At 33.3% G+C, this 21,286-nt stretch overlaps 1 protein-coding gene across 5 annotated transcripts in view; it reads right to left on the bottom strand.

The window, feature by feature from the left end:
• Nucleotides 1–21,286, bottom strand: part of LOC128234746 (atrial natriuretic peptide receptor 1-like) — a 125,411-nt gene that overhangs the window by 92,369 nt on the left and 11,756 nt on the right. For 2 of the 5 annotated variants that reach the window (XM_052949211.1, XM_052949208.1), the window contains exon 1: nt 7,916–8,334. The exons of 1 other annotated variant lie outside the window; for it this stretch is intronic. In XM_052949211.1, the coding sequence (XP_052805171.1) occupies nt 7,916–8,134 (219 nt within the window). In that variant the 5' untranslated portion in view covers nt 8,135–8,334. Of the gene's footprint in view, nt 1–7,915; nt 8,335–20,472; nt 20,629–21,286 lie in introns of those variants that run through there. 2 more of the 5 variants (XM_052949213.1, XM_052949209.1) reach the window with 2 other exon arrangements.

Genomic DNA, 21,286 nt, shown 5'->3' with positions numbered 1-21,286 from the left:
TTAAGGTCAATACTTGAAGGTCAAAATCATGAGTTTGAATCAAATACTAAAATCTAAACACAGTGTTTATTCATTCTTTGTATTCATTGGTAATATTTTAACGAATTTGTTACTAATTAAAGATTTCAAATAATGGGTATTAGAAAGGTCAGACCTTAATGGTAGGCAGCAGACTTTGTTTGTCCTGTTTTGAACATAAATCGAATTGTTTTATTTTAAAAATTGTACCCAATTCCTGATTTGTTTCCGGATGAATGAAAAAAACAAAAACATGAAGTCATTTAACGATATATTTGCATGTCTTGTGCTTACTTTTGATGATGATACCCTAAATAATGGTTTAGTGAGAGTATGATGGATGTTGAATTCGATCAATTTGCTTTTAAGTGATTTCCAATAAACAGCGAATTATTTATGGGTTACATTAGAGTGACACTCGCTCTTTGGATATATTAAATATACGGTGGCGTTATTTGTGGGTAAAATAGTAATTATAGTGTTTGAGAAGTACGTTCCTTTATCCCGGTACCCTACTATCTGCTAATGCAGTATCCAACTCCAAATGCCACCAAAGGTCAAAGATAGAAGAAAACGCCATCGCCAAACCAGAAACACCTGCATAATATATTCTACAAACTTTACAGGTCAAACAGCGCCTCAGACCCCGAGTCTGCAGGCGACAGCATTTACAGTGCTGGTTCGGTCACTGATTCGGGTCCGGGCATGTGTTTAAAACAAGATATTGATGCTATTATGGCCCAATTTAAACAGATATTGAAGGTTGAACACGTCCACGAGTTAAAAGGGCTGTTTTAGACTATATTCGATGATACATTTAAACAGATTCATGCCGAGGTCTTAACTCTCCGAAAAGACCATAGTGAACTTAAGGCTAGTATAAAGGCTGCTGACGAGGCTTACGACGACCTTGAACAGTATGGTCGGCAAAATATGCTCGATATATCAGGAATTTCGGTTGAGACTGGAAAAATCACTGAGAATGTTGAACAGAAAATTATCAAGCACGCTCAATAGTTGAAAAATAGATCTCAACCAATAGGACATAGACAAAGCTCACAGACTTGGCAAGTTCCCCGCAGGATCTACAAGTTATAAAATAGTGATCATTAAATTCACCAAATCGAAGGCCTGTGACAATGTTTTTAATGCACGAAAGTTAATCGTGGCTGGACTATTCATTCAGAAATCACTCACAAGACAACGCGCATCTATAAATTGTGGCTCGAAAACTTAACCGGAAGAACAAACTTATTAACACCTGAGGTAAAGTATGGGGTCTTATATCCGTTCACAATGGCCAGCATAAAGTACACATCCGTGACATGGAGGCAATCAAATCGGTGAAAAATGTAATATTGCTATCAAACTAATTCTAACATCTAGATCAAAATATATGTCGGTTGTTTATATTTCGTGCACAGTTTTTTAACAAATGTATGTCTAGAAACTCATTTTCTTGTCAACCAAAAGAAAAACTGATAAAATAAGTTAAAGAAATGGTTATTTATATCTTATCTTAAAACCATTTTTAATTACAAAAGATAATTGACGTCGCTATAGTCGTCGTACTCTTAATTTTCCAGCTATTTGTATGATGCCTTCACATGCAAATACTTAGATAAAACTCTTATTGTTCAGCGTAAAACTGAGTGATATGTACAGCTTCACCTTAACCCAGACAGTATTACCACTCAGAAAAGATCACATATTTAATTTGCCTTAAGATGATATTTGTCTGTCGTATACTAAACTTTATGTGTATGTATAAACATATATTGAGATCAATGTTTCGGACAGTTTTAACTTCGTTACTTAAGCCGGTACTGGTCAGAATGTACGAACAAAAGTTAAATGTTTGGAGGTATAATAAAGCAGATTTTGATAATTAAAGAGAATAACGGATTTGTAATTTCATTAACAAAAAAAAATGACAACTCGTGTTATCTCTTTTTACATACATTTATGGAACTGTGTACAACATATATACCATTCGAATTTGTATCTTAAAGACCAAACGATAAACCATGGTACAACACATACATTTGACGGACAAGTCGCCAACGTGATAGTCATAAACAAAAAGCAATACATAAGGGTAAACCATGTGATTGGCAGACAAATAGTCATTTTAGGAATAAAGTTAATAATACGAACAAATATGCCAAGCAAACGTTTTATTGTAGTCTTGAAACATCTGTAAATGATTTAATCACGAAAGATCTTAAGTAGTATTGGAAAACTTTTAGATAAGAACAAGTATCAACAATCAGATGTTAGACCTCCTTTAAATAAAGCGAATGTTGCTACTTGTATTGAAGAAAATGCAAACTCGCTGAACGATTTCTCCGTGTCAATATCAAACGTTGACAAATAGAATGTCACACGCCCCTTGTTTACTTATAGAACACACTTTAGGTTATCTTTGCAGACCTGAATGTTACTGATGTTAAAGTAAACAACAACGTTAACAAAGCTGTTTGTCGGATGTTATTAGCTCCAAACTGACAAAAGTAACATCAGACACGCTATATTACCTAATGTTTTTTTCATTATTTTATTATAAAGATAGAAAATATCCCGAGTATTGGAAAAAAAACTTGAAATATAGACCGATCTAAGTAATAAGCTTTGCTGGTAAAGTAATGGAAAGAATTATGTTTAACACAAAATTGTATAAATTTCTTCATGCAAATGACCTAATATTCAAAAAGCAATTTGTATTTTGGTCAGGTCATTCGACAAGATCATCTGGTTGACATTTATTAGCAAATTTGTAAAGCATTTAATGACACATAATCAGCATGTAGTGTTCTTTTGCGACACATCCAAGGTAGTTGATAAAGTTTGGTACAAAGATCTCATTTCAAAACTAAAACAAATAATGTATTAATGGAAATTTATTGGATAAGCTAACAGATTACTTAAAAGATCAAAGTCAAAGATTTTGTAAAATCATCTGTTTCGGAACCAATGGTATAAGGAGGTGGTGTCACTCAAGGATCCGTGTTAGATCCTCTACTTTTACTTATCTATGTAAATAGCATAGCAGATTCTCTACTAAGCATTACTCACCTCTTCGCAAACATCAGTTCTTTAGCTGTTTCCTCCCGTGACGTAAGTATGATATTAGTCACAGTAAACCGTGATTTAAATTGCATCCTACATGTTCTAAACAATGGCTAGTTAACTTAAATTCCTCTGAAACATAGGCAATGTTTCCGACCTATTGTCAAAACACAGTCCAACATCGTTGTTCAAAGTGTTGATCACCAGCATCTTGGTTTGACACTAAAAATGATAGGTCTTGGCGCAATCATATTACTCATATCATCGCAACAGCGTCAAGAATTCTTGGTGCTTTCAAAATTATGAAATTTAATCTACACACCTAACCCCTATATTTGTCGTATCTTCGTCCGCATCTACAATACGGGTCACTTCTCTGTGAAAATTGTGCTTAAAGGCCTTGTTTAATCCGCACAAAATCTACTTAAAGAAATAGCCTGGTGTCCCTTATCGATAGAAAAACACTTCAAACGCTGGCATTAATACATAAATACCAGAGGCGGCCCCAAGATTGGACTCTAGAGGGGAGTAACTTAGTTGAGTAAGCTTTGGTTTTGCGCCCCTCCATCCGAATCGGAATTTATTTTGTTTAAAATGTTTGCATGGATGTTTCGGTGTACGCCCGCCAAATATTTGAACACTTACTAGTCCAAAGTGGTGGATTTGGGGAGTATTTCTATTGAAGTAAAAAAAATATATTTGAACGAGTGTAGGGGGGCGTGCGCCGGTTGTTTCCCCCCCCCCCCCGATCCGCTAGTTAATGCACACATATTATCTTGAACAATTATTCCCTACAAGTGTTCAAGCGTTTAGTGACAACACGCACAATTTACGGAACTCTCAAGATAACTTCCAAACGTTACATAGAATAACTCAAATTTAGGCAGTTTTTACTTCCATATGCATTGAGGAAGTAGAACTATCTTGACACCTCCATTACAGATGCAGTTTCACTGATGTCGTAGGAAGGCAAAATGAAATATATGTATATAGTGTGCCCAAAATCCCTTCTTTTTATTTAGAAGGCAAAAGATCCGCCTCAGCGCAACGTACTTTATTCGCTTAAATGCACTTGAACATGAACGTGTCAAATATGAAATAAATAAGAATTGCTATCTAGTAAACTGAAGCACATTATATAAATTATCGTATTATCAGCATTTAAACTTTTTTTCAAAGCTAATCGTTCAGTAAAATGATCTCGTTAAGCATCATATAACACGTCATGAAACTGCCATTTTACTAATGAGTCGAGATAAAGGAAGGGTGCCCACAAATTTAAATGTGACACTATTCGCATTTTAATAGATAAAAACAACACGAAATTCCCTTAATTTCCGGCGCAATGAGACAGATACTTTTAAATACCTTTCATATTTCCTTATGACTTGTAAGAACGAACGTTCTCAGTTTTGACAAAAACATAATTGCAGATTGCATCATCTTTTCAAAAATGTAAAAAATTAAAAACTCCAAAAACGTTCTGAAAATACGTGAGCTAAAGATAGAATAAAACATTTACAGCTGCCTTTTTAATTAAACTGATCACTTGAAATCGTTCATAAGATATCCGAGAGTGTGGTCTTTGGACGCCTAAGGGCCCAATACATTTTGGTATCATTTGAAAGGGCTTTGTAAGTAGAAAAGAATATGTGTAAACAGTACTGTAAATGATATTGAAAAGGCTGCAATGATTGCTAATATGCCATTTTGACGTCCGATATCAGTTGAATAAAGATAAAAAGAACCTAAATAACTGTATGAATAATGTAAGTTTCTCTCGGAATTTTATTATACATAAATGTTATCGGTATGCAATTGCCTTTCAAATTATACTAAATTTGGGGTCACAAGGCACCAAAACCGATTATTGTTGCCATTGGCTCCATGCAATGACAACTTTTATTGCACATCAGATACTTTAATAAAGTGAAACAAGAATCACTAAATTCAAAAGTCAGATAATACAAATCATAGATAATGGCAACACGAATTAAACTGAAAATCCAAAAGTGGTGGTTTATATTCGCTTCCATCAGTTCAATTTTCCCAGACATATAATTTTCGAACATTTTCGTGATAAGATAGTTATAGTTATCATGGCTTCGTGCTTGCTTGAATAAGCGCAACTCAGAAACTGTAATACAATAATGAATCCAGTCAGAATTCAGATTTAAACGATTAAACTTTATATTACACACAAGTCTTGTGGCAAAAATGATGATCATTGACTTTACAGACATTCAACGAGAGGCACACACTGTCTCAAGCATCTACGTTGTTAGCTTGAGTAAATTAATGAATGTCAAGACAACCTTTATGTTTTGGGGATATTGATATTACCCATAGAATCACAAGCAGTTAAGTATGTAGAAAATGTTGAAAATGAAACCTTTTACATTTATATTTATTATTATGTTATTCATATATAATATATTGTATTCTTTCAAAAGCTTTATATCAAGACCATTACAAGTACTTTCTATTATGAATTCATTCTTCTGACAGTGGAATGTGATTAAATAAATTTCCATGTAGCTTTAATTATCGCTGCCTTTGCGCAGATGCCGACAATAATTCCCGTTATGATTTTATTACCATACATATTACTCAAAATGCAAAGGTAGGTGACAACTAGAAAGAAGTGCGTAGTGTCAAAGGTATTTTTTTATCTATTGATAAACCTTTAGTTAATCAACTATAGATTTTTGAATTCCATACAACAGAAGGGTCTGCTTAAAATGAAGCAAATTGTAAAGCTGGAATTTCGGTCTTATAATAATATATATTTTTTATTTCATTGTGGATGACAACTTGTAATTTTATGGATAAAATACCACATACAATATATATACAAAGAACTGTAACAATAACAGTTTAGCCATTGGCCTAAATTGTAAATATTTGGATAGTTGCTTTAACATTTTATAGCAATATTATAAAAAATCGTTCAAAAACTTATAGAAATGCTATTTGTTTTCAAATCAGTTTGAAGAAATATCAAGATCGTCACATAAATGACACATACTATATATCGGTTTTGATCTCCTTGCACAGATAGAGTATGTCTTATAAATACAATAATCAATTTGTTTTACAACCATGTTAACAATATTTAACTATTTTTATCAGGTTTGAAACCTATGAATATATATCTAAAATTCGTTTCTGTATTCAACATATTTTCCAAATCACATATACAGCATTCCAAAACAAAAATCAAAGCTGGACTTTAAACATTTTCTTATTTATATATAATAATCTATGTCATTGTTATGAGTTGATAAATGACCATCCATCAACTTCACGTAAATCATTCTTAATATGTTGCTACAAGCTAATGCCATAACTTTATTTTGAAATGTTTGCCTTTGTTATCCACAATGCATTTTATGAACAATGAAGTACAATGAGTCTTTGTTTCACGAGTTCTATAGAACATCGTTTTAGTATTTTAACTATGAAGCAATTAATCCAGTTCTTAAATGAAAGACTTGTAGTTGTTGGGTGTTTTTTAACCGGAAGTTTATAAACTGAATCCATATTGATAACAAATACATACAAAACAAAGTTATTTTGTTTGTAGTGACAAGAGGATATTATTTGGTCTTATATAAATGATGGACTAATTTTCAAATTTGCATCAACTGTAATAGTCAGATAGTGAATACATTTAAGAGTGTCGTTGTTGTAGAAAATATATTATCAAAATCTGACGTCTTTAAACCACCTTTAAGTCTAATTACTATTTACGCCTAATTTTATCTCACGTTTCACTCCAAAGAAATTCAAAACCCTATATAGTCTTTATTATCAGGGGTTACAAAAGTTGGAGGTAGGTAAACAAGTAATCAACTATATCATATTGTTCCCTTATGTAAAATCCAAAAGTCCTATTTGTAATGTATCCTTTTTGGTCTTGACTTATAATGTTAGGTGAAATGGATCGTAGACGGCTATTTTCTAAAACCTTTGCTGCAAAGTTTTATTCAATATTTAATAGAAAATAGGTCACAAGTTTTTTAGTAAAATATATTTCACACTTATAACTTTTCTGGGCAGAAGTTCAATCGTTAGAATTTTTATTATTTGATTTATATAAGCGTTTAGGTTTTTGTTTTCTCATTCCTTAAGACAGTTATGGTGCGTTCGTGATTTTTGTATGAAAAATTTAACAGTTCTTTTTCTTATTTCGTTTTTATACATTTCCCATTTTATTTGAAGTTTTGTTGAATCATTGTATCTAGAAGACTGCAGATAAAGGTTTTGTACTAGTTATTTTTAAGAAGAGAGATTTAAATTTCCATTTTCCATGGTCACGTTTAATTGGTATTTTATTAAGCTATATGATTCAGAAGTCTATTCTACTTTTCTCAAAAATGATATTTATGGCTCCAATTATTATTTATTATATCTGTATTAAGTAATTTCCAAGCGTCACACAAGTTATGTATAAGGCTGTTCTCGTTATATAGGCGGTCTAAGATAGCAGCAAATATTTATTCCTTGACAAGTTCCTACATTGAAAAAAATAATTAAATGATGTAAGTCCAAAATACCTTTTTATCGTAACCAAAACCGAAAAAGTTGGAAATTCTTTGACACAATACAAATAATTATATCAAATACACTAAATAAACAAATCATATAATTCATCTTATTGTATATACGGAATCTTGTCTAAAATGCGTGTAGATAGAATGAAAATGAGAGGTTGAAAGTCGGTAAACCGTAGTTTTGTTGCGCCTCTTTCCAATTATAGTGATTCTAAAACTTGTTCTCCGTCTCGCAGACAAAACATCAATGTATCGTTAACAACACCACATACCTTGTTTTTCGCCATCTCCAGGACAATCTCCACTTCCGATCCGAGAGAGCGAGAACCGCTTTTGGGAACCAGCAGGCCTAAAGTCACTATACGGCCATGTGTCCCTCCCACTCGGGGCGCCAAAACTACCAACACCATCCACAATCGCAACATTACTTTTCGGTTCCATAATAACACTAAACACTTGTGTTTAATCCATAAGGAGAGATTCACCATCATAAAGTCACATCAATGATAATATTCTGAAGCTGTAATATTAAACTGGTAGGCATTAATATAATATCATGTATGACGACATTTGATACGATATTTACCTAAACTCATTTCCGTTGTATTGCATGATATATTGTTAAACACGTATCCACATCGTAAACAGATTCTGTTTAACATAGTTTTAAGACAATGTCGATAAAAGCATGTACACCCCAGTAGTGAAATAAATGCTTTAACAAGTTGTTGGCCAGTTTTGAGCCCCAAATCAGCAGTATTTGTCTTTAGGCTGTAGGCCGCTAGGTCTGCTGGCTTTTATAACCGTAAATCGGAATCTACCACCGGCAGATCGAGACTTTCAACATTGACGAATTAATGCGCGCACGATCGTATCAACACCAGCGCTGTTAGAAATGCATGTTTACAAATCTGCTCTAAAAGCTATAGATATGCGTTCTGCATAATAAAAAATTTGCTACAAGAAGCGCTATAGTGATTATTAATACCATGTTATGCGGTTTATAAAGTGGGAATTACGCAATTATAATCACAGAACATGCAATTATTGTAATATAGACGGGTTACAAAACGCAATAAACATTAAATTTTAAAATGAACGCGTACTAATTAAAAATAAAAGCATGTTAATATCTGTGTTTACATTTTGGCCGCAGCCGGGGAATTAATAAGTATCGATTTAAAATAAAGGCTGGCGAATCGGATTCGGACAGGTTTATTCTCCGTAATTTAACCGGGAGAAATCGTTAAAAACTCGGAAAACATTGCTCGTTTTGAAAATGCCATTAAATGCTCAATTGGCTTAAGATGATTATAAATTGTTATATATAATGTTTCACTTCCTCCTATAATCAGTTTTTCGTGGGTGTAATTTATGCATATGTATATTTGCTGTGTTTAATATAGCATTAAATGGTTATACTTGATTTTTTTAAGGTAGTACTTACACAAAATAAATGTTTATGCGAGTGGGTCACATCAAAACATTTACTTGTTTTAGAACATACTTACAACCTTTACCATAACTTAATGCATATTATACACTTTAACAATTAAGATCAAAGCGCTTGGAGCATGGACAGGCTTACAACCTGCTAAAATTTGTGAATATAGTCATGTAAGGACGAATGGAACGGAAAGTGTGTGAAGATTTTTAGTTTGTCTCAGTAATTTTAGCCCAGAGTCATGCGCATGTTGCATATGTCTATTTATACACCACTTATATAAATCTGTTCAGTTTGTCCCCAATTGATATAGGTCGATGGCGATATTAAGATACGTCAGTATAACAGGACCCTATCATTGTAGAAAGAAACCTTAAACATAAATTTATTTAGATGTCCAAAGCATTTTGTTGGGTGCATTTGGTTTAGCAAATTAAACACGACTCAGTCATGTTTGACGTGTAGAGTAAATTTTACTTAAAATGCCTATCCGTGTCAGTGCATTGTTTATGAAACCAAAGTTTAAGATAATGTTTCCTATTTCAAGCTACGGATACTCCGTAGATTTTGATGAAATTGACTATCCACAACAATATTATATTATAATGTTATTAATTAGGTGATTTCATATTGGCCTAGTTATTTATCCGAGGTTAGCTCTATTTGCCTGAGCCCATTCATGGTGTCAGTCTGCTTTTCTAGGCTTGACTTTGCTGATTTTGACATGCATCCTTAAAGTGACATTGCACATACTTATGAATACAGCACTGTACATTGTTAGGAAGCATGTCATTTCGTCTTAATTTCGTAAATCGTTTGCCAAAACGTCAAATGTATCACCTTCGTCGTCCATTTTGTCGGTATACAAAATTATAATAGTCGTAAAATCCACAAACGGGTTAAATACAACTGTAATATCAAACCGTACAAAGTGGTTCAATCATACAATAGGTTCAGGTATTCCAAATAGGTTTATACGAAGCACAAAATTTCCAGTCGGAAAACAAAATGGTTACCTTTAAAAATAATTTCCTGCATATTTCTCATATGAGGCGAGTTTCGACAGCCAATGAAAATGGCCCATTTCTCAAATCCTATATTAGGCGATTTTTGCAGCCAATCAAAACGGAGAAAACTCATATTAGCCGAGTTTTGTTGCTATTGGCCGAGTTTGGTCGATATTGAGCGAGTTTTGGCATATATTGTCTTCAATTGTCTGGTATTGTCCCCGCACCTCGTCAAATACGTGATAGTTGATTAATAATATAGTATATTATAACATAACGGCGCAGGAGTGATATAACCCCATGCAATATAATTTATATGTCACTAGTGTAATAACTATGCAAATTAGGTAACCGTATCACAGAAAAATATATTCATACGCGCTGTCAAAAAACGTTAACAATCATCAGAAATGATCTTTCAAAAAAAAATCTTATCGGTGTCAAAAAACTTAGAAAATAGCTTCACTATGAAACGAATGGTGAAAAAGGCTGGGATTAATCGAAATAAACGAGTCCCTGATCACAGTGCCAGAAAATAACTCGTCTAGAAACTGAATGACAACAATGTTCCTACGAACCGGATCATGCAAATATCGGGACACAAGAACATTGCATCTACATGTATAAACATCCATAGCCACGTTAATCCCAATAAACACAAGGACATATCCAAAATCCTGCACTCCAGTGATATTACCCCGTCATCCATGCAAAATGCTCAATCTATGCAGTTCGCCAGCAATGTTCAAGTTCACACAGTCACTGATTCCACATTAAATCTCACTCTTCTGGTTTACAATAATTTTGGTGCTCCAATTCACAGAGGTAATATCCATTTGCACATCCGCCAAAATGATATAAGTCCATGCTTTAATTCACCTGACTCAAAGCGAATTGGCACTATTTAAAGCGACTGTGACGCTGACCAACGATCATTTTAAAATTAAACCGCCGAATGACATGTACACATTCGCGTGATTATTAATGATGTCACGCAGTTATGACAATGCTCTTATTTGCATGGTTGTAATGGATTGAAATATGTATTTTTGCTGTTTTTAAGTGAAATCTTAGAAATGTGTTGATCATAGGGACACAAACTATGTATTTTTTATTGTAAGTATTTTTTTATGTGGGACTATTTTTTTCTGCGGATGAACCATCCTTATAACACGCAATGTAATCCACACTACAACACGAGAATATGAATTGAAGGAACTTTGACCTAGATTTCGACCGTAATTGAGTTATGTTATTATGAAGTATTTGCGAAGGAATTGAGCATGCATGCATATTATATCTTTAGATGTTTATGTAACAATAACATGACTATACTTACAAAACGTAGCAGGACGAAAGTCTTTCAACGTTTCAAGCGCTTTGATTGTTATCCGGCATGCCATATATAAATTTGATGTTCTTGACATGCGCTTTCATGTTATATCCTACTGTTTAAAATGAGCTCAGTGTTACATTTTACTCCTCTGATTCTATCAAGTGAATTTAAAATCAAAGGCAATTTAACATATTAGAAACGACAGCCGCCATTGGCGATTGTGCGAATACGTTTACGTATCGCACATAACTAACAACTAAAGAGGTGGGATCAAACCTTCGCAAAAAATTATAATTTCAATCGACCATTAATTATAATAACGGCCATTCAATTATAATTAATTTGAATTTATTTCGTAGATAATTTATAAAGTTTTTGAAAACGTTAACAGCGTTTCAATGCCGTTCAACAATATCTTAGTAATCATGTAAAATGTTTATAATAAAAGAACGATTTTAATTAGTATGAATATTTCGCTCTTTGAAATATATTGATAAAAGTGTAATATATACGAATTATCACTAAAAGACATAGCCGCGATGAAGTGCATGTTACCAATGTGTTAAGATGCTAGCAGGTGGCCTTTAAAATGATCGCCAACCATAACCAATATATACCGACACTTACAGATCACCCTCCAAAATTCCATTTTTTTTACAATAACAGTACAACAAATAAGAGTGAAATCATCCCATTTGTTATAACGTAAGATGTAATCAGAATTGTATTAGCAATTTTGGACATTCTTTTTACCCGGACATGTGTGTTTTATGCGTATTAAATGTCATGATTTCTCTTAATTTAACCCTGCTACAAACCCATTAAGAACCATTATGTAGCTCAAGCAAAGGTTGTGTCTTATAATTGTGTCAATGTCCTAAGAAAGTAAGGTAATTATGCCAACTCGATCACAAGAAACTGTCTTTCCGTTCATCTCTAAGATAAAATCATATTCCTTTAATAGTTAATCAAGATAAGTGAACATGGAATGGTCGTTACCGACTTCTGCGTTACTGTTATGGTAAGTTAGCAGGTAACACGAACACTTATAAATGCATACAATTCATTTTAGTCTAACTTGAATTCCGTTTTATTAAAAAGAATAATTCTTAAAATGCAATTCGTTAATGTAGTCGACCACTGTTAAAGTGGTTTGGGGAAATTCGAATATACGACAAATAGTCCCTTGAGAGTAATAATCCGCATTGTCTCCGACCAAGCTTTCGCGTATATCATGATCTGCTATCAGTATCTTATAAGAAGATTATAATAACAGCCTCAATCTTGTTCGAAGATTATTGTAGACACGCGATATAAATAATCATAGAGAATAATATATCGTATTTTATTTGACGAGTAGTCTTAGAAAAAGTATTCCATTAGCGGAGGCAGCCACGAATGCAAATAGTTTTTTTACTATGTCATAGAGTGAAATTAAATACGATCTTGCACTAAAAGTCTTGTTTGACGACGAACCCTATGGAAAGCCTTCCTTCGCGGAGAAGTACTCGCTGCGTGTAATTTTCTCTAAAACGTGCGAGAAGTAGGTACATTCACATTAAATAGTTTCACGCTCATACTTCGTGTTTCAAAATAAGATAATTATTGGAAATTCAATATAATAAAATCCACAAAATTGACGGTTTCATACCTTTCCTGGCAGTGAAAAAACAAATGTATTTGCTATCTTAAAAAAAATGTCATCGTTTATGGCGCAGTTATAAATTGTACATTGTACACAAACTTTGGATTTCCAACGATCCTATTTAGTTTTCAATTAGATAAATTTATCGTTTTTCTGAAACTTCATTGAACAACTGGTAAAATGCCATTGAGTTATGCTTGCTTCTGTCCTTAAGCGAACTTTATTGTGAGAAAAAAAATATTCCTGTGTCATAAAAATAGTAACTTAAAGATGCACTTTTACTCCCAAATAAGATGTTTTGATTTTGAATACGAGTGGCATATACGATTTATATTGGATTAGCGATTATACGGTTATTTTCATAAACGTGGTTTATTCTTGTAAACTTAGACTTCTTATGAAGTAATTCAACCATCACTTAAAGTAAGTGTTCAGGAATACAACACAAACAGATTACAATCGACATAACGTCTAGCTCTACAGTTAAATGAGGAAAATCGGCTAGGAAACATTACAGATCACCCTCCAACATTACATAGGCAATATAAAAATCCCAATATTTACAAAAAGCAGTAACAAATAAGAGTGAAGCCTCCACGATATACATCCCTTTGAATTTTAGTAAATTGTAAACTATTTTTGACATTTTATTTCACACGGACATGTGTTTTATGCGTATTTAATGTCATGATTTCTCTTAACTTAACCCTGCTACAAACCCATTAAGAACGATAATGTAGCTCAAGCAAAGGTTAAGTCTTATAAGTGTGTCAATGTCGTAAGAAAGTAAGGTAATCATGCGCACTCGATCACAAGAAAGTGTCTTTTCGTTGATTTTTCCGAAGACAGAAAATCTTCTTTTAATAGTTAAGCAAAATAAATGGACATGGAATGGTCGTTGTCTACTTTTGCGTTACCGGTATGGTAAGTTAACATGAAACACGAAAACTAAATATGTATGAAATTATTTGTAGTCTAACTTTAAATTCAATATAATTCAAACATTATTCGTATATTTGATTCGTTTATGTATTCGACAACTGGCCTGCGGGGTTTAGTGAAATTCGAAAAAGCGACGAACTGTCACTTGAGAGTAATCATCCGCATTGTCTCCGACTATGCTTAAAGGCCTAGTTTAAGAAATGTTTGGCATGACAATCCCCTGCTGTGCATCTCCTCATCTCCTCCTTATTGCACTGGTGTCACAGTAGGGGCCAATTTCCTGTGTATTCGTTTATTGGCTCAGGGCCATTTAGAGTCCATTTACATACCAAACATCCCAAACTGCACAGCAGGATACTCAGATTGGAGATCTGATAAGACAATTAGGCAATAAGATTAAGATCAATTAACAGAGGTTGTGTACAAATACACGGGTTTTTTTTTTTTGGGGGGGGAAGGCTTATAGAAGGCTTAAACTAGGCGTTTAAGCGTATATTATGATCTGTTGTTGAAAATTTCCTTAAGGAAATTCTAATGCCCGAATGTGTTTTGGGACACAGAGGGTTGAAAAAGATCATTGGTCTAAATAATTGCATCCACTAAGTGTGATGCGCCTCAACTTCGTACTCTCCTGTAGAACGCTTACAATAATCAGTATCTTATGAGAAGATTATAATTACTGCCTCGATCTTGTTCGAAGATAATTGTAGAAACGCAAAAAAAATCATACAGAAGATATAGGCCGTATTTTATTTCACAAGTGGTGTTAAAAAAATATCCCACGAGTGGCGGTAGAGTGATAAAAAAGATCTTGCAATAAAATCAACAATTCTTCTATTTGTTTCATGCATTTTTCGCTCTCTCTTAATTTCCCTCCCAACTCGAAACACTCTTATTTGACGACAGACCCTGTGGAAGGCCTCTTTTCGAAGGGAAGTACCTGCTGCATGTAATAATCTCTAAAACGCGCAAAAGTAGGTATAATCACATACAAAAGCTCCAACCTTATACTTCGTGTTTCCAAACAAAAGAATTATTTGAAATTTGATATAATACAATCTACAAAATTGACGGATTCCTGGCAGTAAAAACAAATATATTTGTTTTCTTATTAACGTCATCGTTAATGGCGTAGAAATTCATTGTACATTGTACACAAACGTTGTATTTTCAACGACATTATTACATTTACAATAGATAAATTTATCGTTTCTTTTCTGAAACTTCATTGAACGGCCTTGGGTTATCGTTCTATCTGTCCTAAAGCTTATATAAATTTTTGAGAGAAGATTCTTCCTGTGTCATAAAATTAGTCATTTAAAGATATATTCTTTCTCCCAAATAAGATGTACCACAATTGTAGAAATTTACCGAAGAGGATAAAATTGCAAATAACGTTTTTTATGAAAGAATCCATGTTTCATTTGAAAGAAAGATGCAGAATACATGGTATTTCTACCCAATGAGACGATACCCAGCAAACATGACCATATAGGGCCGATGTCGGCTGAATATCGGCATATCGGCCAGTGTTTGACGATATCGGTCCGACATCGGCCCGATATGGACATATTGACTGAAACATTGTATGCGTAATAATACTATATGATTTAATTTGAATGTTTAAACATAATGACATAAACAATAGCTTTTTTATGAACATTTTTTTTATTTTATTAATATGTCAATATCGGACCGATATTGGCCCGATGTATACGTGGTATTGCTTCGAGGGAGGGCAATGCGTATGTTGCAACTTTCACTAGCAGTTCATTCCCCTGGCAATTAATAAATAATTAAATTCATTATCATTAAATAAAAATAAAAATAAGTTTATATGGTTATCTTAAATTAATTCTATAATTGAAAGATTCAGTTCATGTTTATTTTATTTTTAATCTATGAACTTATTTAGTTTTATATTCACTGCGGAATTTGCGCCATTTCAAAGAGAAGATGAAAGTCAAATAATATTTTTGGTTTTTATCAATGGTAAGTACTGTTTGAAATTGAATCGTTGTTGAGCGTATGAATATAAGGATTTATTATAGTACTATTCTGTTAACCTATAGTTTTATTCTCGAAAGTAATAAATACTTTTGTTGAAAAAGAATTCGTGTAATATATTTTCGTGACTAGTTATCTTTGTTGTTTTATGAGTTTGATTAAAATCAACATTTAGGTAGCATGTGCTCACAAAAGCAAAGTATTACATTGATGATTTGGTTGGGTTTGAACGATTAATTTATCTGGTTCCATTGTAGACAAATTTAAAAAGAACATTTTGTTATCAATTACATGTATGAATCATAATTAACACCGTCTTTTTTGGAAAGGTCAAAGTTGCAGAGAGCGGAAAACTGCAAATTGAGACTCTGAAAATGAGGAATAAAGGCGATCATAGGGGAGGTATGTCTTTACGTCCCAATGTAACCATTTATATTTAACGTATTCATACTATGTTAGTTACAATCAGTCTGTCAGGATGGTATGCATTTATATAATTTTTGGGAAGCAAATTAATTTATGATACATCTGGTTATGAATTAAGATCTAAAGTATTGATAAAAATCAGGTGAATTAGGCTATTTCACACTTAAGAAAAAGCATGTTGACTATGCCAACCTTTAAATTTACCTAAAGGGGACAAATGATCAGGATAACTGATTAATGCATTTGTTACTGTAACAAAATGTGATGCATTTTTTAGAGGAAGAGTATTTTAATCAGATGATGATGAATCAATGTCAGTGACAACACCACCAAGGCAATTGAAGGTAACAGTGGCAATGGCAGAACTGTTCTGCAAGCACCACAACAGTTACTACAAGGTCCTCCAACAGTTGTACCATCTCTACAGGTATATTCCGTTCTTAACCTTTGTTTACAAGCATAGTTCAAGTATATAATCCCCAAGAAATGTGGGATGGGATGTAGGCAAATTCTATACGAACAACCGAAAAAATAATTCACATTTAACAAAAACCCAATTAAAAATTAAGAGTACCATGCACGTTGTTCTTAGGCTGTCGTAAAATTCCGTCGTTTCTCACAGGACAGGTACGAGAGACATATGCCGTCTGGATGGGGAGAATATCGGACAGAGATGGTAGGAGGGAAATGAGGCAGGCGCAGATGTCTGAATACATCCTTGGAGCGCCGGAATGAAAAAAAACAAACAAACAATATTATGTTAAAAAAAACTTAATGTTTAATGCAGGAGCTTTACCTTAAGTATTGTTCAATGAAATAACTTTTATTTCAAGTCTTATTTTGTTTGTTTATTTATACAGTGACAGTCTGTGTGTATTATGGCATGTCTATGTTTTATAACTTGTACATTTTAATAATGCTGTTCAAGGGTATAATCCACATTCTGTGATATCCCTAAAGTTTAAATATCCAAAGCACTGATAATAATAATAATAAAAAATTGTAAGATCAAATGGTTTATTTTCTTATGTAGGAATTTGTGAGTAAATAAATATGTTTGTAGGTTTACGGTAGATTTTCCTTGCATTATTATCTTTTTCTCTCTAAAGACAAACTAAGACAACATCTTGTGTTTAGCTATCATGTTATGTTGTCATTGAGCACGACACTCCAGCTGTATATGAGAAAAGGGACGAAATAGCATCTCGGCATCATACTGGCTAAATGTCGGCTAACAAACATATGCCGACATCGGCCCGATGTCGAGCCGTATTGCACATCCGATATCGGACCGATGATAATGCCGATGTCGGGCCGATGAAGTGTTCCATATCGGCCCGACATCCGGTCGATATAAAATGTTTGCTGGGTAGTTGATCCCTGTAAATCTTTTAGGACCCATCGGTCATTTAATAGTTGTGCGTTTTTAATCAAATAAATACAATGTTACAGTCTTATTATTATCAGTATTTAATATTTTCCATGAATGAATCATTTCTTAAGTAGACAAAGGTGTATCACTCAAAATTCATATTTGTTATTTATGTGTATGTATTGAATTTAAATCCGAGTGGCCTATGCGAGTTAAATTGGATTTGCGGCTATAAAACGTGCTGAATCACCCTGAACTTACCGATAGTAATCCTTGTTAATAAAATTAGGAATGCAAGCTAAAAGGATTATCAAAATAATTACGATATGCCTTAGATAGTACAGTGCATGTGGCTGTATGCATGAGTCTGTGCCTTATCGCAATCATGCATATCAAAACCAGAAACGTTCCAGAGAAATGCAGGATCCATGAATGAAACTAGAAATACGTTTAAATAATTAAGTAAGGTAGATACTAGAATGTGGTTGTAATAAAAATGGCGCTATCTTGTAAATACACGAAATATGTTTCTGCACATACAACATCATTTAAAATGAGTTTTAACCCATTCAAGGATTAGCGAATAATTATCTTGTCAAAAGCATTCAATTACAGCATCAATAGACCTAAATATTTAAAAAAAAATAATATCAATCTCTGGCAATGCATCGCTGCCATTTATCCGTGTAGGGTTTGGTTTCTGCAATTGAACGATTATTTATATTAAATGAAAAACAACATGACAAATACTAATTGCAAAATACATAGAAAATTAACCAGCGTGTAACCTCAACTATCTAGATAGATTTAAAGCTGCACTCTCACAGATTTACCATTTTGAGAACTTGTCTTGCAATGAGCGTCAATATCTGCAAACAAGTGATATAAGACTGGTGACCGCAGATTTTCCGTTCGAAAACTAATGTTTAATGGCTAAAAGGGTTACTTGGAAAAAAATACATAAAACATCATTTTTGAACCTAAATATGAAATCTGCGATATGATTTTTGTCAGCAGTCTTATATCACTGGTTTCCATGCATTTTCGCGTAAATTGGCTCGTTCCAAGATAAAAAAGATAATAAACAAAGTTGTCAAAACGTTCTATCTGTGAGAGTGCAGCTTTAACTATGACCAGGATAAATATAAATACCTTGGTAATTCCGAATGTTGATATCCTAATAGCATGTCCCTTCCGACACGTGCATTACATATTGAGGGAACGTGCGAAAGTTGTTAACATTTAAGCCATTCATGATAGCATGTTTAACAGATGTTGGTTGAAGGAAAAGGCGCAAAACAATTTATTTCGACTGGTTTGTTTTAGGAAAATCCTATAAAGCCAGTTGGTTTGTTGTGGAAAGATATTTAGTTTTCTCTAGTTTTCATATAAATATTTACTGGTTTGTTTATACACTATCATTGGGTGTTCCGCATGATGTATCAATCAGATAATTAATCCATGTAAATGTCATTGTTCTAAAGTAATATCGAAAATCTGGCATCTATTAACCACCTTCATACCGAATTTCTGTGTTTCGCTTAATGTTGTTGTTTTTTTTCCGCCCCAAAGAAATTCAAAGACCTATATTATATTTAAATTAGATTTACTATATTACGACCGAGGTAGGTAAACAAGTAATTAACTATATCATATGTTTGCGTTATGTGACAAGCAATAGTCTAATTTGTTATGTATCGTTTTTGATCTTGACTAATAATATTTGGTGAAACGGATTGTAGACGTCTTTCCAAAATCTTTGCTGCAAAGTTATATTCAATATTTAATAGAGAAATAGGTCGCAAATTTTCAATAATTTCCAATTTTTTAATATAGAAAAAATACACTTTGTTTTTTGTGAAGTTTTTTACACTTTTAACTTCCCTGGTCCTGCAATTATAGGGTAATGCGGGCCGAAATGTCATCATCTGGACTTTTTTTCATTTGATTGATATAAGCTTTTAAGTTTTTTTTCTCTTTCCTTAATAAGGTTATAGCGTGTTTGTGATTTTTGTATGGACAATTTAACTGTTCTCTGCTCTGCGATCAATTTTACCATTTCATTTGTGGTTTAATGTTTTCTTTGAGACATTGTATCTAGAAGACTGCAGACAATAGTTTTGTACTCATTATTTTAAAGAAGAGAGATTAAAATTTCCCATTCACAGAGCCACGTTAAATTAGTCATTTGTTAAGCTATATGATCCAGATATCTTATATATGTATTAAGTAATTTCCAAATGTCACACAATTTAGGCATAAGGCTATTCTTATTATTATATGAGTGAGTTAAAACAGCATCACATTCTTTTTCTCTCACAGGTTTCTAAATTAATACAAAACAATGATCATAATATGATATAAGTCCGAAACACATTTTCATAGTAACCATTTAGGCGAAAATAGCACTAATCCAAATGACAACATACAAATAATTGTTTCTTATACAAAAAATTAACAAAGTGTAACATTTATATTACATTATTATTCAAATATTGTCTTCAATGCATGTTCGTATTGATATGATCGAAATAAAACGGTGAAAGTCGGTAGAGTGGTTCTGTGGTACCTCTCTCCCCTAATAGTAATACTAAAACGTGTTCTCGGTCTTGCAGCCAAACATCAATATATCGTTAACAACACTACATACCTTGTTATTCGCCATCTCCAAGACAATCTCCACTTCCAATCCGAGAGAGCGAGAACCGCTATGGGGTACCAGCAGGCCTACAGTCACTATACGTGCCCCTCCCACTCGGGACGCCAAAACTACCAAAACCATCCACAATCGCAACATTACTTTAGGGTTTCATAATAACACTACACGCAGGTGTTTAATCCATACGGAAAGATACACCATCATTAAGTCACATCAACGATTATAGTCTGAATCTGTAAAGCTGTATATTAAACTGGTACGCATAAATATGATAACAGGTATGACATTTGATACGATATTTACCTAAACTCATTTCCGTTGTATTGTATGGTATATTATTTAACATGTATCCGCATCATAAACAGATTCTGTTTAACATAGTTTTAAGACAATGTCAATACAAGCATTTAAACCCCAATAGTGAAATAAATGCATTAACAAGTTGTTGGCCAGTGTTGAGCCCAAACTCAGCAATATTTGTTCTAGGCTGTAGGTTGCAATGTCTGCAGAATTTTATCATCGTAAATCGAAATTCACCATCGGCAGATCGACACTTTTTACATTGACGAATTAATGCGCGCAGAACCGTATTAACTCCAGCGCTGTTAGAAATGCGGTGGTCCGAGACATAATTTACGTTTACATTTGTATCTAAATTACCTAGTTATCAATCTGCTCTTATAGCTATAGAGCTGCGTTCTGTATGATAAATAGCATGCTACAAGTAAGCTATAATGATTGTTTATACCATGTTATGCGGTTTATTAAGTGGGAATTAGAAAAACAAACGTAGACGAACTCGTAT

This window comes from Mya arenaria, chromosome 5 (assembly GCF_026914265.1).
Source record: "Mya arenaria isolate MELC-2E11 chromosome 5, ASM2691426v1".
Taxonomy (NCBI): Eukaryota; Metazoa; Mollusca; class Bivalvia; order Myida; family Myidae; genus Mya; species Mya arenaria.
Note: the sequence above shows the minus strand (reverse complement) of the source record. Positions and strands in the feature narration are given on the sequence as shown.